Source organism: Protomyctophum parallelum (genome assembly GCF_964188405.1).
Source record: "Protomyctophum parallelum genome assembly, chromosome: 19".
NCBI classification, from domain to species: Eukaryota; Metazoa; Chordata; class Actinopteri; order Myctophiformes; family Myctophidae; genus Protomyctophum; species Protomyctophum parallelum.
In genome coordinates, this window is record NC_139717.1 from 13,928,697 (window position 1) to 13,946,745 (window position 18,049).

The window sequence follows — 18,049 nt, forward strand, 5'->3', positions numbered from 1 at the left end:
GTGTCCTCATGTTGTTCTAGTATATTGGCTATTGTTTTGCTATGTCTATCATACAACAAAAAATATGAAATAGGACATTCATTTAAACAAGACCAAACAATGCAATATGGAGATACGAGGTTCGCACCCGACAGCTACGATGTGTCATCGTTGGCAGGCGGCCTCACATACAGTGTGTGTGCATTGTACTGTATGTGGGGCTGTAGCGTTTAATGTTTAGCCCGGTGCATGTTCATGTGAGGACTGTGTTGCCCACGGCTGTTCAGTCAGCTTTCTAATTATTACCCAGAGGCGGACGCGTGGCCCCCATGTCAACACTTAACATGCTGAGTCAATTTGCCGTGTGCGTGTGTGTGTGTGTGTCTGTTGGACTCACATGTCACGTACATTGCCCGTGCCACTGAGCCGACAGTTAACCTGAGAGAAATCTCCCCACGCAGAGGCTCTGCTCAGGGATTTCGTGTAGAATTCTGCCCGGCGGGGCCTGCGTGATGGATAACCAGGCCCACGAGATGGTTTATAAATGACTCGGAAGATGGCTCTCATTTCACCCACACTCTTGACAGCATAAAATGTGACTTGTATTTGATTGATTGAGCATTTTATTGACATATATTTGTACATATCTGTCAAAAGTATGGAACATAACGAAGCTATTACGGTGTCAAAGCTTTCCTCAGCATGAAGAAAGTGGTCAGTGATAGTGTGTACAAGGAGGGACGGACGGATGGACAGACAGACAAATCAACAACCTGCAAATGTGTCAAATAGTTGATAAAGTGCCTGATAAAGACAGGACCTCGTGAAATCCAGGTCAGGTTCTCTGCTGGCAAGAGTCTGAGCCGGGCATGAAGCACAGCATTATGTGCACTGGTGGAAAGTACTCGAGTACTGTATTTCCAATTTTCAATACTTGTACTTCTATACTCCTCTACATCTCAGAGGCAAACATTGTACTTTTACTCCACTCCATTTGAACTTTAGTTACTTTGATGAATTGAGTATGTGGGGACCCCAACGGAAACAGCCGAAGGGCTTTTCTGGTTATATCCTTTTAGCAGACCTTTATTGTACTGTAGGCCTACTTCCCTGTGCCTGTCCGTTAAACCGTTAATAAAATATTCAATCAATCTTTGTAGATTTAGATTTATATTATTTGAAAATAGACAATCTACTGTACAAGCTTGTGAGCTTGTAGATCTGCTAATAAAAAATAAAAATAAAATACGTGGTATATTAAGTATATCTTGATGCCAATACTTTTGTACTTTTACTCAAGCACATTTTGATTACCTGACTTTTACTTACAACTTGTAGTGTTTCTATGTTGCAGTATACTGGATACTTTTAAAAAACAAATGTTTTTTTCACCACTGATTACCGGTATGTGTGAACATCCTGAGTGGATGGTCTCACCAGCCTCCTCACATGCTCTGAGCTCAGCCATGTGCAGTGACACAGGACATAAACACACACGCCTAACCTCGACTCTTTAACAACATTAAGACCTGAAGGCGATTCTGAAAATTCCTTGTAAATCAGTAGTTCTCAACACTTTCAAGATCTTTCAAACATTTTCAAAAATAGCAGATGTACAAGCTCGCAGCGTGGCACGAAGTGGCGCGATGATGTGGTCAACAAGCTATTGCTGAACACTGATGTGGTCAATAAGCTATTTGGACAGCTACCGGCGCCGTGCCCCAGTTCGACACAACACAAGTTTTAAATTATTGGGCATCCTCTCCTTTGCCTTTCTCAGCATGTTGTCAGTGTTAAGACTCACTCTCCTGTGTGTGTGTGTGTGTGTGTGTGCGTGTGTGTGCGCGTGCGTGCGCCCGCCCGACCTGGTCTGAACTTTTTATCATTGCACCGGGCTGTCAAGATCTTAAGAGTGATCTGAGATCCTAACATCAAGGTTGTTTGGGCTTGCTAAGCGGCTGATTTATAGATACAGTAGTTGCGCATCAGTGTTCCACGCCGGGAATAGTCAATCTACAACACCACATCGCTCGGCGACACATTGTGAGCTTGTAGATCGGCTTTTCTTTGGTGTGCGACATGACATGCGATAAAGTAAAAGTCCTACCTGCCTACTCGTAGTTTTGTGCTAGGACAGGAAGAAAAATACCAAACAACGGTGTGTCTCAAAGAATAGAGCTTTTTTTAGTCTTTATGACGATTCAAATGTACATTGTACTTCGCATTCAAAGATTCACACACACACACACACACACACAACGATGGAACACTATTAAACGTTATAGAGTTTTGAGCGGTACACATTCACACACCGATGGCGCAGGCAAGTAGGGGGTACACGGGGCCCCATGGTGCGCGAAGCACCGGCGGAGGTCCCCTGGAGGTGGCCGGTGGTCCATACACCGGCGGAGGTCCCCTGGAGGTGGCCGGTGGTCCATACACCAGCGGAGGTCCCCTGGAGGTGGTCGGTGGTCCATACACCGATGGCCGGGCTCGGGGAACGCCGGGCATGGACCGTCGGCAGGAGCCAGGAGGGCACGTTTTTTGTAGGGTTGGGATTCGGAAACCGCCTCCAACATTGAGGAACCGGGATCAGTTCCAAAGTTTTTAATTTGAAGGACCACTATAACTCTGAGAGTGTACAGGGACCACAGCTATTCTCGCCAAATGCTCACTTATTTTCACAAGAGTTCTATTTTTGTCATATGTTCGCCTACTATTACATGCCCAGAATAGGGATGCTAGGGTTCACATGGTTTAAGCGCTGACATGCTGTTTTAACTTTAGTGTGTGTTTACATGTTTAATTACCTGTTGCACCATAAAAACTAGAGCCTGAGAATCTAGTCTGATGTGTGCTCAGAAGATACATGTCTTAAATTTTGTTGATAAAATTGGATAAACGCAAGCACTCCATAAAATCCAAGACACTCAATTAGTTTGGTGTTACCAAAAGCCACATCATGTCTGCAAACACTTTGGAATGTCTTTGTGTGTTATTTATCTGGCTCGCAAAACAAGAATACCCGGAAAGTGTGTCCACATCGACTACCAGCGCCAGAGATTTTTAGTCATTGAGTTGGTTGAAGTTTTTAACTGAACATCTGTTTGGTGTTAATGTGTCTCCTGTGCAAAAGAAACAACAACGCCGGCGGTACAGAGAGAATATATGACCCAAGACAGCATCAGGTCTGAAGGTGAACATTGGAAAGACAGTTGCTTGTTAATTGTGCACTGTGTGTTGTTGTAGTGGTCAGAAGAACAACAGCGCCCTCTCTCCTCCTCCACTATTCATCGCTCTATCTCCTTCTGTGCTCTTCCTTTATCCACTGTTCATTTGAGTCTGTCTGTCTGTCTGTCTGTCTGTCTGTCTGTCTGTCTGTCTGTCTGTCTGTCTGTCTGTCTGTCTGTCTGTCTGTCTGTCTGTCTGTCTGTCTGTCTGTCTGTCTGTCTGTCTGTCTGTCTCTCCCTCATTTAAGATTCAACTTGACCCCAAAGCAAACCTTTTTCTTTTCCTTCCCACTGCATTTCTCCCAAGAGTCTCTTCCTCACCTTTCTTTCCTCCTCTCTCTCCCTCTTCCTCTCGATGCCATCTCCTTGTGTCTAGATGCTCGAGTCTAGCATATTCTCTGGTGTACTGATTCTGCGTCCCCCCCCCAATCCCCCAACACCCACCACCATTCACCCCCCCCCCCCCCCCCTCGTGGTTCTCTTGGTGCTGCCATGGTGCGGGAGCTGCAAATTTACCCAGCAGCACGCGTCACTGGCAGCGTAGACAGACATCCCAAAATAGCCCCGGACGAGAACCCAGTGAATGGATGCATGGGGGCCCAGGTGGTCGTTACAGAGAACAGAACCCAGTGAATGGATGCATGGGGGCCCAGGTGGTCGTTACAGAGAACAGAACCCAGTGAATGGATGGATGGGGGCCCAAGTGGTCGTTACAGAGAACAGAACCCAGTGAATGGATGGATGGGGGCCCAGGTGGTCGTTACAGAGAACAGAACCCAGTGAATGGATGGATGGGGGCCCAGGTGGTCGTTACAGAGAACAGAACCCAGTGAATGGATGGATGGGGGCCCAAGTGGTCGTTACAGAGAACAGAACCCAGTGAATGGATGGATGGGGGCCCAGGTGGTCGTTACAGAGAACAGAACCCAGTGAATGGATGCATGGGGGCCCAAGTGGTCGTTACAGAGAACAGAACCCAGTGAATGGATGGATGGGGGCCCAGGTGGTCGTTACAGAGAACAGAACCCAGTGAATGGATGGATGGGGGCCCAGGTGGTCGTTACAGAGAACAGAACCCAGTGAATGGATGGATGGGGGCCCAAGTGGTCGTTACAGAGAACAGAACCCAGTGAATGGATGGATGGGGGCCCAGGTGGTCGTTACAGAGAACAGAACCCAGTGAATGGATGAATGGGGGCCCAAGTGGTCGTTACAGAGAACAGAACCCAGTGAATGGATGGATGGGGGCCCAGGTGGTCGTTACAGAGAACAGAGAACCCAGTGAATGGATGGATGGGGGCCCAAGTGGCCGTTACAGAGAACGGGCCTGTCTCACGTGCGAACTGTAGTGCATAGCAGATGTCTTCATGATGCTGCCTGATGCGCGCACTTTTATTTATTTTGTCATTTTTAACCCTAACCCTAAAGTCTAATTGCGCACCGCCACCAGTATCGCACAACTAAAAATGTGACAATCTACAAGCTCACACAATAAGCTTGTAATGTAGATCGGCTCTTTTGGGTGTGTCTGACAGCAGTGCACAAATACGTGTAAATCTAGCCTAAATCTACAGTACAAATTATTTGTCTTGCGAGCACCAGGAATGGTCCTCACAATGTCCATTTTCTCAAATTCTCAAACGGATGCAAGCACACACACACGCACGCTGGCTGAGCAAAACCAGCCTTTTCTGAATCTGGTCTGTGCTAATCCAATGGGACGGTTACGACGTGCGGCAGACATGTTTAGACTAGCAGTTATTCTGGATGTGTTTTATTCCTTCATGTGGTTGTTGTGTGTTTCACTGTGGAGCATTTATTATTGGACAGTTCGGGTGGAGATCAGCGTTGCCATGTCTGCTTATTATAAGCTTGTTTCTCTGTAAAGTTACTTGTAAATAGCCTAGTTGCGGTTGCGTTTTTTGGGGTGCCTTGATTCTAAAATGCTGTTGTTTATTTGGGCTTCCTTCCTTGTTAAGCCAGCCTGGGATCAATCTGAGTGGAAATAACGTCATGTTGTATGTAGGGGGACTGCCCTTAAGTCAGACCCCACCTTAGTCTGACCTGTGCTGCGGCTTACAACAAATCATCCGTGCTACCTGTGAGATTAGGGTTATGTTAGGGTTTGGGATAGTGTTAGTAATGGTCAGACTAATGGGAGGTCGAACCAATGCCACGTTAACATGTTGTAGTCACTGGTTCGTAGTAGTCATCAGGCTGGAACCACCAAACCGGAAGCAGTATTACCCAAAATAATTCCCCGCGATCAAGGCCATCATAATTGTAAGGCCTACTCAATAAAACCCTTGATATGCGGCGTAGTTTCGCTTATAGGAATAGTTTGTTTGGTATATCCATCTTCTATTCCAACTCGTAGCAACTGGTGAGTTAATCTCACTAGTAGTTACTCGATTTAGCATTAAATTAGGATTGGGGGAACCAGAACAATAAAGCAACGCCGAACCAGCAAACCGGAACCAAAAAGCCATACAGAAATGTAAATTGTATTCATATGTTCCAGTGTTCAATGTCTAGAGCAGATATGAGCACTGAACCATAAATAGAAAACAATAACAGAAAACATGCAGGCTTTCAACAGATGACACGAGGTTATAAAGCCCAAGTCAAACCGTTCTTCTTTATGTGTGTTAAAGTTAATCTTTTCAGATGTTATGTGCATTCTTGTGCTAAGCCTCAGCCACTAGCATGGCCTCTTTTGGCCAACAGGCGTGAAAACTTAATCCGTTATGTCTTGGCCCAGGAGGACCAATTATCCCGTCCAGCCTCAAGTTTTGTGCAAATCCCTTCACAGTAGCTGGACGTATAATATCCTGCTAATACTAAGAAAATATGATCTGCTTGGTAGAGGTAATTGTAAATGACTATGGATTTACATATAGGCTGTCAGAACTCAGAATTCATAATATGCAACTCTATGATTTATGTAAATTGTTGCACTTTACACAAACTCAGAAACAGGGCACATTCACACATGGCTGGTCCATTCAATTGAAGTGAGAAAAGGTGTCACAGCCAGTCACTGCAGAGCGACATCTTTAGATGTTTGCATAATTGGAAGGTGTCGTTGCATAACAGAGCAACACATGGGGGATATGGGTTCATTGATAGCAGAGCTGCCAAAGGCATCCATCTAGTAGCAGACAGACTCCTCTGATTCCTAACCGCTCACCAAGCATTCCTCCGTGGTACAGTCCTTGTTCTGTGTTGTTTGTTTTAATGAAGCTTGGCATGTGCTTTTGGGCCCAGACTGAAAAACAGTGACATGACATCCTCGCTGTGTGTTGAGTTTAGTTTGCGTGAGCCACTAACAATCCAAAGAACAGCATCATGTTCGCCAGATGTTAGTACTGTAGATGTTTAGTGAATGCGAATCAAACCTGACTGACACATGAAATCAGCCACACAGTCAGTCCGTCAGTCAGCTCAGCAATGCTATTTACGGAGACTGACATTGCATTAAAGGGCCACTTCACCCCTTTTGCAGCCAGATCTTATTTGAATGATGTTTGGGAGACAAGAAACACTTTCCTTGGGTTTTTATGTGGTTAATATGTGTTTTTAGATATTTTAGTATTTCAAAGTGTCCATGATGTCCTGGACACTGGGCTCACTTACTTCCTGGACTACATCAAGGAAGCTTTGAGAAGGAAGAGAAGTGGTCACGTGACTGGGCTGTGCCATGATACTTTCATGACACTTTTCATTTACTTGGGAATGATGCAACTTGGGAACCTAATAATACCCATTGTCATAGCACCTGTTTTAACTATCTGTCTGTGTCCCTTGTGTGCCCATACTGTATATAGAGATCTCTGTAGTATGCAATACCCATTGTCATAGCACCCATTTGAACACATTTATTGCCCGGCCAGGGTTATTTAATCCATTAATAAAATGTGCCTAGCGTTTATAGCGCCTGGAGCACTTTTACAGACGGACCGGATGTTGTCCCGGATGTGACTGTAGCAGCTAAGTGTAGCCAAGTAACGAACAACAGGAGGTAAATCTAACGCGACTACCGACTGGACTAACTTCTCCGATAGGACTGATATATGGCTGTGTATTTGGTATTTGGAATACATTCTACGGCTATTAACAATATTGGAAAGGTGATGATTAGGAAAGCCAGACAATAATGCCAGACAATATTGTGATGAGTGTCACAGAAAAAGCACTTGTCCGGGAAGATTTAATACTTTAAGCCTTGATGTCAAGCCCTGTGTTGTACGGTGACCCTGATTGCCCTGAAAGGCACCTTATAATTGAAATGTATTATTATTATTATTATTGAAGTCATTCATTGAGTAAATTGAGTAAGAAGTAAATGAGCAGTAAAGAATTGTGTGTGTGTGTGTGTGTGTGTGTGTGTGTGTGTGTGTGTGTGTGTGTGTGTGTGTGTGTGTGTGTGTGTGTGTGTGTGTGTGTGTGTGTGTGTGTGTGTGTGTGTGTGTGTGTGTGTGTGTGTGTGTGTGTGTGTGTGTGTGTGTGTGTGTGTGCGTGCTTCATTCAATCATCTCTGTGTTCTCATGGAATCTGGATTTCATATTCGTTCCGTTATAATCACATTTGTTAGTTTCACAATAACCTTGTTTGTCTCCTCAGCACTAAGAGGTTGGGGAGGAACATGCTGTTCCTCTTGGCTCTGAGTGACTACGATTTTGGTAAATTATAATTATTATTGAGCGCTAAAGCGATTTGGAAGGGGTGTTAGTAATGCTGTGCGTTGACCACAAACACAACAAAAGGAGAGAAAGGGAAAGATTATCGCGCTGTGACGTGTTGTGAGCTTGTAGATCGGCTCATTACAACGGCATCAAGGCACGCCAAAACTAGGCTAACACTAAAACATTCCAGATGACTAAAACTAAATGAAAACTATTCAAAAGACTATGACTAAAACTAAAACCAAACTTTGCTGCCAAAAACAACACTGTCACCAGCTCTACTGTTCATTCAACTCAACCATGTAACTACAATGTTCTTGGCCTGTGCTGCATGTCAAGTATCCCTCTCTCCTTTAGTTACAGGCCACTCCCATAGTTAAATTATAGGCCTACACTATATAGGCGGCCTATAGAATTATATATATATACCATAGAGCTAGCTATATTATAGTCTATTATAATTATAAAGAGTGTTGTATACATTATTCCACATGGTGTTATATTTCATAATTATATGGTCCCTCCCAACGGAACAGCAGACAATGTTTAGTGAAGGATTCACCACTGCAGTAACCGTTATTATCTATCCATTAAACAAAACCTTGCTCTGAAATCACATGGAGATTGGGAGAGTCCCGCCTTGTGTGTACAAGTAGTAGCTACTATGAATTATATAAAGGCAGCGTGTGTCCTTATGTCACTCTACTGTAGGCATTTATGCTGTAACAGCACTTAGATATGTATCTGTCCTGGCTGGCTCCATGCTTCCACAAATCACTTCATCTCATTGGCTGTGGAAAAACGGGCTGGGTGTGTATGATATTATGTTATATAACTCAGTAGTCACAACCCAACCAGTGTTGCCAGGTCAGATTATTGTAAGCGACTTTGGGATTGTTGCAAGGGCTCATGCTCACTGCTTTTGGCTTTGAGGACCTTTGCGCGACCTAGTCCTGATTGGCTGGCCGAGTGAATCTGACCCTGAGACACCGCCTAAGCCAATGGAAGGCTGAACCCATACTCTGAAACGCTGCGTGGAAGCCCCCAGACTTCCATTGAAGTCTGGGGGCTCTCTAGATATATAGCCTATTATAACTCTATGGTCTCAACACAGTCTGTAACGCCACAGAAAAGGGCGACAGATGCACAACGGAGAACGCTTGTTTCACCTGGCTTTAGACCTGAGGACGATTCTACTAATGTCTTCTAAATCCTGACAGTTTTCTGAAAAACCCATGTGTCGTTCTCAAACATTTTCATATCAAGGAGCCCCAGAATTATGTGTAATTGGCCGCCGACCCGATTTGAAAAATATGTTCTTCCAGGGACCCCCCAGAAGCAAAGATTTGAGTGAAAATTATCTATATTTTTCAAAAATAGCAGCTCTACAAGCTCGTAGCGCGGCACTCGGTGCCGTGGTTAATGATACACGTGTCATTCTTGCTTTTCTGTAAAGTTGCTTATTTGTGTAGTTGCAGTTTTTAGGGCTTGTTTCCTAATGCTGTTTAAACCAGTGTTTCATTTTCAAGTTAAGGACCCCCAAATTAATATATATTTGTCTGCGTACCACCACCATCTGAAATAGTTTCATGCCATGGACCCCCATACAAGATTTGTGTTGGAATGTTGGAAACATATTCCACATTTTAAAAAATGTCTTCCAAATATTCTTTTTGAAAATGGCAGATCTACAAGCTCACAACGCATCACATCACAATGCGTTGTGTGAGCTTGTAGATCGGCCTATACAGTACAATGTATGTTTAAAGGTCAAGCGAAGGGCTCGCTTCTTTTGGGCTTGTTTTCATAGACCTGGTTGCTTGTTTCTCTCACAACACCTGGCAACACTGAACTGAAGTCAGCCCTTGAGTGTCAGTTCATAACATGCATTGCATACAGTAGGCGGGAGGGGAGGGGCTGCCCCACCGACTTTGCGTAACAGCACATGTGGGGAACCCTGCATGACGTACTCTAATGTTGCCCTTTTGACCCACTAGGTGTCGCTTCAGCACCCGTGGTGGAAAAAGTACAAAATAAATGTTTTACTTAAAGAAGAATTCCATACTAGAAGGCTTTCTTAACTTTATTTGTAGTTGTTACATCCCCACCAAAGAGTCCAGGTGTTATTTTGTGCAAAAGCGCATTATTGGCTATTTCCCCTACCATAAGCCGTAACGTAACGACTACAAATAAAGGTAAGAAAGCCTTCTAGTATGGAATTCTCCTTTAAGCAAAAGCATCAATACTGCTTACAAAATAAAAGCCTAGATTTCAACATTTACTTGAGTAAAAGTACTGGTTGCACAAGTCCATTGCACAAGTTTTCAAATGTATGAAAAGTATTTTGAAAACAGCAGATCTACAAGCTCACAATGCATTGCGACGCATTTTCAAAAGTTCGAAATGCTGGAGTGATTAATGTATGTGGAGTAAAAGTACAATATTTTTCTCTGAGATTTAGTGGAGTAGAAGTAAAATGATAGAAAATTGGACATACTCCATTAAAGTAAAAGTACACGGAAAATTGTACTTAAAGGACTTTAGTTTTTTTAAACGATGTTTTAGGTTACTTTCCACCACTGTTCAGCACCACACCTCACTTAAGTTTAATGACACTGTCCTCACTCGTGTTTACAGTATTTTGTTACCCTGTTATTTCGAATATTAATTTTTAATTGTGCCATGATTGGTTTTTCTAAAGGTTGAATTGTTTGTGAAATCACTAAACTTGTCTTGGCAGGCTGTTCCTACTAAGGGCTTAATCTCTAATAAATCTGCAGATCGTGCTAAAATTAGTGTAAAAGAATTAAAATAGCTGCAGAGCCTAGGAATGAGTGACAAGTATGACCGCTAATGGAAAACCTCTAATGGAAAACTAAAACCAAAAGGGTTTATGAAAATACCAATACCACTGATTAATTGTGGCCCAGGCAGTCAAGCATCACTGACTGACTGTATTGTGTGTAAGGAAACTGTAAAGGGGTTTTCCGTCACACTACTGTATAGTATTCAATCAATCAATCAAAACTCATAGATTCCAAGATACTTTTAAAATATACTGGCATATTTCGTTTGCTTTCATTTGGATCCATAAGGCCATTAGTATACATTCTGTTAAAATGTACAGCTTTATCCCAAAACACATTCCTCGGACAAACTCATCTGAGGAAAACAAAATACTGGTACGCATGCTCAACAATATAAACTGAGAATAAACAATCAGATGCACAGATTATTTATTTATTTGTTATTTGTTTATCACCTAAACAGCACTTTCCATTTTCCATTAAAACAGTGAGACACTTCACGTGCACATTCATATGCTTGTCAGTCCATTTTAAAATTGTGCGCTTTGCAGTTTACTAAATACAGCAAGACATATGTACTGTACGTAGTGCAAGTACTAGCATGGCTATGAGTCCTGCTTTGTGCTTAACTGATCAATATTGGAACATTCTTTTATTGTTACTGTGTAGTGTGTACGGTGGTTGATGCCTGGATAATTTCAACAGTCACACCTGCCCTGAGTCACTAGCAGCCCAACTCAAACGTTTGCCTTAAATCAGGTCTGAAAAGCAAAAAAACAAACAACAAAACACATGGAAACAGATTTTTTTCTCATCGGATTTGAACAGCATTCCTATCTGTTTTGAAATGTGATTCAAATCTCATTCCTAAAAATGTCTCAGTCTGGACACTCGGACAATGAAGCCTGATGAGATGTAGCGCCTCTGCCCTACTCGCCCTGTCACAATCTCATTGTAAAAGTAAGTAGAGTCACATGGTTGAACCCAACCATTATGCTCCTTGACATCACAGCAACAAGGAAACGTAACAAAATAGCAGCATACTAACAATATAAATAGCAGTAAAACGTGTACTAAAAATATAATACATGATTTGGGGTACGTTTTTCTAAAAAATGAGCCTCCACTTTCTTTCCCATCCGAATGACGGGAGCTTTTTAAAAGCATTGGGCAATCTGCTTATTGGTTGTTGACATTCATACATCCTTACTTTGAGTAGACATACCGATACCGAGGCAATGATCAGAACATATACATCTCCTCCTGTCCTAAAAGCAAATACACTAGTATTTTTCAGATTGCAGCAATGCCCTTAGTTTCTCTGTATGCAACCAAGTCTATAATCTAAGGCAGTGGTTTTCAAACGCTTCAAAACAGCATATCTCCAAGCTCACAGCTTGTAGATATTGTCGATTTTGGAAAATGTGTGAGGAAGGAAATGACAAATTAATCATTTAAATGTGAAACCTTTGTATGTCAGGTTGAAAGTAAACAAACAGCAGAGGGCGCTGTTCTTTACTTTTTGTTTTTGCAGATGGGCTCCCAGATTGGGTTGAAATTGGTTAACATCTTTGTTTTAGGGTATAGAATTTGCCTTTGTAGTCTGTACTGGGGAATGATGAGTGCAAAAACAGTACTTAATTTCCTGATACAGTATAGTACGTTTAACCGCTTAAACCCTACTACAGTTCATTCACGATGTGATGGCAATCACAGCCACTAGTGGCCAATCACATTGGGTCGTAGGCTAATCTAATATACTACGCCCCCTCCTTTATTCCCTCTAGTCTACATCAAATCGCTTTGCCCAAAAATGGCAGAGGCACACCTGGACCTGTCTGACGGCACACCAGTGTTCCTCGGCACACCGTTTGGGAACCACTGATCTAAGTATGAGAATAACAACCTGATGAGGAACACATCCATCAAAACAACTTCTGCCAACAGTTCTGGCATCAAAATATAAAGCAATATGTTCAAGACAACATAATTGTATATATAAATAAACAGAATACGTTTTACTTTGTGGTCACAGTGTCTTTAAGCAGGCACTAATACTTCTTGCTGCATGCTGTGAAATGCGGCAATGCAAGATCATGTTAGTGTCGTTGGTGACACTTGTACAAGATTTAACATTACACAGCTATTTATGTAAAATTATGGCTGCCATGAAAAAGGTTACCATGTACTGGGTAGCCCTGAACGAGACCGTGAGAAAAGTTCTGACTGTAGTTCATCTGGCTAGCTTGTGCACAATACGAGGACCCTAATGTTGTTACAGCCGCAAATGTGCCAACACGCCAATATTTCTTTCCGTTTTAAGTATACCGAGGCCCTGAGCATGGGAAACTGATCCCCAATAAATATTATACCATATATCAGAGTAATGCATGGAATCCAGTGGAAAATAACTAACTAGCAAGAAACACTAGGGATGCACCAATGTATTGGTCACATATGTCGATATTGATAAATCTGCCATTAATATCAGTATCGGCGATCAGCTAAATTGTTATTTTAAACATCGGTATCACAATCGGCCAAGAATTTCCATATCGGTGCATCCCTAAGAAACACTGTAACAGACAGGTTCCTGCAATGCGTGTGGTTGCACTTCTCATAATGTTTGCATGTACTGTATTACACATGCATGTAACAGAAAAGAAAAACATAGCCAGTGGCCACTACTCTAACCCAAGTCTGGGTGGGATACCATCCTCAGGTTTGGCTCGGAGGACGTCTAGGAGAACCTCGTATGTAACAAATACTACCATGTTCACGGGGAACGCACGGAGCAAGTTTATGCCCAGGCTCCTGAAGAACACGGCCGCTCCCTCCGTCCTCGCCGTCTCAGCGATGCAGTGGAAGAAGCCCTTGTATCGTTTGATCTCCCTCGCTCCGTCCATTTGCAGACGGGCCTTGATCACGTCCATAGGCGTTCCCACGGTCCAACCCGCCATTCCTGCCAGCCCGCCGGCCAACATCACAACACTCCACTCTGGAAATCCACAAGACATTTTTTTTTTTTTTTTTAAGATATTTTTTTGCGGCTTACGCCTTTTATTGATTTTTGAAGGGACAGACAGTAGGCTGACAGGAAACGGGAGAGAGATGGGGGGATGACATGCAGTAAAGGCCGTGTCGGGTCCGGGAGTCGAACCCGCGGCACACTGCGACTGGATTACCAGTCCGGTGCCCAGACCGTTACGCTACGGCCTGGGCCCACAAGACATTATTGTTTAATAAAGCAGTGAGGTACAAGAGGCCGTGGTTAGCAAAGTGGAGTGCCACAACCTCCTAGCTGTTCTGAAATCACGGTAAATTACAGCCTTGCGTAGCTTATTGCTTTTATAAATCGTTTACTAAAGATGGCAACATGAAAACCATACACCATACACAAATCTGTGTATGTATTTTTGAAGCAAACACTTCTTAACTCAAATATTTGCTTCTAGGGGCCCTGGAACAATATATTTTGAGATAGGGGTCGGCGGCCGTATACATTTTTAATTTTGGGGGTCCTTGAACTGTATAGTTGATGTTTTAGAAGATTTAGAAGACATAAGTAGAATCAACCTCGGGTCTTAATAGCTTAAAATAACATTTTAAAGACAATTTCACTACAGGAATATTTTCTAGCACTAGGGTTCAAGTGATTACGCATATTCTTGAATGAGACAAAAGGCAGAGTCTGGCTCACCTGGTCCATTCTTGCCAGAGTGCCTCAGCCAATCAGAAATGATGCTGTACGTTAAAAAGTATGTGGCAAAGGATGGCCCATCTCTCAGCATGAGGGGGAGTGCCCCTCTGTACAGTCCCAGGACCCCTTCCTCTCTGATGATACTAAGGAGGCAGTGGACCGGCCCGTGGTATTTGGGTTTGGGCAAGTTGACGCCTCCCTTCAAGGACTCCGTCTGACACTGCAGGCGCACTTTAACCATGTCACCTGGTGACATCACCGATACCTGTCACAAGGAAATTGCAGGGACTAAGTTAAACATGGTGATTAGAACATAACAATCAGTTCACTCTTCCTATGAGCAACGTTGGTAGATTAATTTTCAGTGGAAACTGGAAACACAAAATTAGGCCGGGAAAAAAGGAACGGAACTGGTTCAACCCCCGGTGTAAAAGGGGCAACAGTGTATTATTTTTAATACACTGCATTTTATGTAGACCTAGCACTCTAGTCTATAGTGTGTACTCATTGTACAGATATTCTACTGTTACATGGATGTTAGGTTCTTAGCTTGCTTATGATCCTTGATAACTATCTCTATGTATTTGATATTACCATGTGGTGTTCTTGCTTACTGTAAATCCCTCTGGATTAAGCATGTCTGCTAAATGCCTAAATTGTATTGATAATTGTATAATGCAGGCTCCATGGTTGATTACCTGAGCCACGCCTCCTGCCAAACCGGAGAGGAAAACCTCCAGTCTGGTATTGGAGTCTCCTGAAGCTCCTCTGAACTGGCGGAGACACTGCAGGCAGTTCCTGTACGTGCCGAACACCACGGAAGACGTCATGGAGATCGTGGTGACGGGCAAGGACATGCCTTTGTAGAAACCAGGAACCTGTTGAAGGCACAGAGCAAGGCATTCAGAGGCACACAGTGAAATCTATATATCTTGGATTCTCCAGCTTTTTAATTTCATGAACCCAGAGAGTTTGATATGCATTAGCCCATGGACCCCCCATCTGATACAATGTCTGTTGTATAAAAGACCCTACAATCCTCAGTTTTAATTTAACTCTGCGTGTACAAATGTGTACACTCTTTTAGTTATGAATCTGCAATGGTCCATTCGATTCCTCAATCGTTTAGCTGGGGGGTCCTGTAGTCTAGATCGAAAGAGGGGTCCACATGGATTTTTTATTTTGTCCCATGGGGTTAATTTAAACTATCTTGCACATATTCTAACCAAATCCCCCCGCAAAAGGCGAATCTTTGGAAGTATACAACGTGCCCCACCCTACTAGTAGTAGGAGCGCTGTAAAACAAGCGCTCCATCAGCGCCCATCGACTGTCGCCTTTAGTAATTAACTTTTTTCTTTTTGACCTTTTTTTGTTAAGTGTCTTGCTCATCTAAAGAAGTTGAACTGATTTTGAGGTTATATTAACTCATTTAGCTGCAGGGGACGCCTTGGAACCTGCTCAAGGACCCCTATGTGTCCCCCGGGCCCCACGATGAGAACCGGTGCTCTACATTGTCAAAAGCAATTTGTGTGAAAGACATTGTTGTGTATCACACTCACCCCTTCTTTAGCAAATGTCGCTGCTGTACACTGCCATATTCCAGTGAACTGCTTCTGTGTTTGTATTCTGACCTGAGTAGGGAGGAATTCAGCAGATAAAATCTATATGAGCACCAGACCTTATGAAATCAGATTAAATTTAGGCTGCATTCATTGTACTGACCTTTACAGTGTCCAGAGGGTAGCCTACTGCAACTCCACAAGCACCTAAATGACAAAAAACACACTAACATCTTTGAAGCTTACATACGGTATATCACTCATACTATAATAATGGCAAAGTGAGCATGCACGCGCACGCATGCACCACAGCCACACAGCGCCACACACACATACACACACTGTATACACCGTAATAATGTGTATTACTGTGTCTATACTGTGACAGTATAGACAAGCATACACATAAAGACAATATTGCAATTTGCAACCACATGGTGGCAGAAGTGGCCAACAATAAGCATGTGCCATTATTAACAAAACATTATTTATAACAGCTTGACAACAAGACTGTAAACTTGACTTGCATACATGCAAGTGGTGCGAGAGATTAATTCTGCTCATCATGCTTAATTTATAAAACGATCAGGCTATCAATCATGCTTATGATAATAACTAGCAGGGTCAGGGCGTGGGCAATGCATTTAGTAAAGGGCTTGAGTGCAACTGTAAAGTTTCTGAGACCTTCGCCAGACGTATGGACGTCTGGTCCATCGAGGTCAGGAAACGTTTCTATCTTTAGATTTGTTTGGCACATTATGCCAGATGATGACGTAGGGCAGGCTACAGTACGAAATACGTCTAATGGTTATTATGCCGTCGGTGTCGGCAGATCATGATATGTTGATAATGCAGAGATACAGATACTATATGATAATCAGTATGTCTGAATGCAATGCATGTTCTTTCAAGCATAAGGAATATACTCTGCACATTGCCGGCTTATTGTAAACACGCGCATACTGTACATATTATGCTAACTGCCAAGTTACCTCCAATGGACCCAGCCACAAAGTCAGCGATATGCATTCTGTCCGGTTACAGTTCTGTGGCTCGATTCGGATACTCGGACAGTCCATTCTATCCCGTCATAACCTTGAAAGTAACTACCGGTATTGCCATTGAATTGAGCTGCTAGGTCTGTGTGTGACTAGCCTGTGTGCTGCGCAGCTTGTTGTTTTCATTGGTAAACTGAAGACGCGTGCCACAGACCTTGTGTTGTTACGAAACGCGCGACTCACTCCGACTTTAGCCGAAGATAGCCGATCATGGGGCTATCGGCTAAAGTCGCAGTCTCTCTCTCTCTCTCTCGCGCGCGCGCGCGCGCGCACACACACACACACACACACACACACACACACACACACACACACACACACACACACACACACACACACACACACACACACACACACACACACACACACACACACAGTTCATTCATATAATCGGGGAATAAGGGATATTATATCATTTTATACAGTAAGATAACATAATTAAACTGCAATTTCCCTTTTTTCTTCTTTTCTTTTGGACTGCTGTCGGGATACTATAGGCATACGGGTATACTAACCCTCCAAGCAGAACCCAATGGTACTGAAGTTTCTGACATTTTTGACGACCCAGACCATGGGGTCCTGTTCCAGCAGTACCCTGCCACCTGGTACGCGGACATAAATAAAACAAACACCGTGTTTACGGCCTGTCTGTGCTCTTTGACGACTTTTTTTTCGTGTGAGGGCTTCTGAATCTGTGAAGTATAAGTACCCATACATAGGCCTACCGCTGCGAATATCTCCTGTGGCGCGGAAGCCGTTAAGTATTTTTAATTTTGTTTGACCGATTTGGTCGCTTTGATTCTTCTCTTCCTTCCTTGTTTATTGACACCTCATTGTACCGCCTATCTGGCTAGCTAGTGGCGCTATAGCTATGACAGCAGATCAGAGGCAGGGACGTAGCCGGCACAAGCCAACCGCACATCGGTAGGCGGTACAATAAACGGTAAATAAACAAGAAGAATCAAAGCGACCAAATCGGTCAAACAAAGAAAGAAATACTTAACGGCTTCCGCGCCACAGGAGATATTCG

General features: G+C 43.3%; 1 protein-coding gene across 1 annotated transcript; it reads right to left on the minus strand.

Annotated features, from left to right (window-relative positions):
• Positions 1–12,296: 12,296 nt before the first annotated feature.
• slc25a47a (solute carrier family 25 member 47a) lies at positions 12,297–17,159 on the minus strand. Its single transcript, XM_083790032.1, has 6 exons — positions 16,954–17,159; positions 16,125–16,168; positions 15,962–16,033; positions 15,100–15,279; positions 14,402–14,666; positions 12,297–13,699 (listed from the first exon to the last, which is right to left on the minus strand). Exons 1-6 carry the CDS (start codon positions 16,988–16,990, stop codon positions 13,386–13,388), a joined length of 912 nt encoding a protein of 303 aa, XP_083646158.1. The 5' UTR covers positions 16,991–17,159; the 3' UTR covers positions 12,297–13,385.
• Positions 17,160–18,049: the final 890 nt, after the last annotated feature.

Coding starts and splice junctions, on each gene's coding strand:
- slc25a47a (XM_083790032.1), bottom strand. CDS start 16,990: ATGCATATCGCTGACTTTGTGGCTGGGTCCATTGGAG. Junction 16,169..16,953: donor TGTGGCTGGGTCCATTGGAG/GTAACTTGGCAG, acceptor TTTGTCATTTAG/GTGCTTGTGGAGTTGCAGTA. Junction 14,667..15,099: donor TGGCAGGAGGCGTGGCTCAG/GTAATCAACCAT, acceptor TCCTTGTGACAG/GTATCGGTGATGTCACCAGG.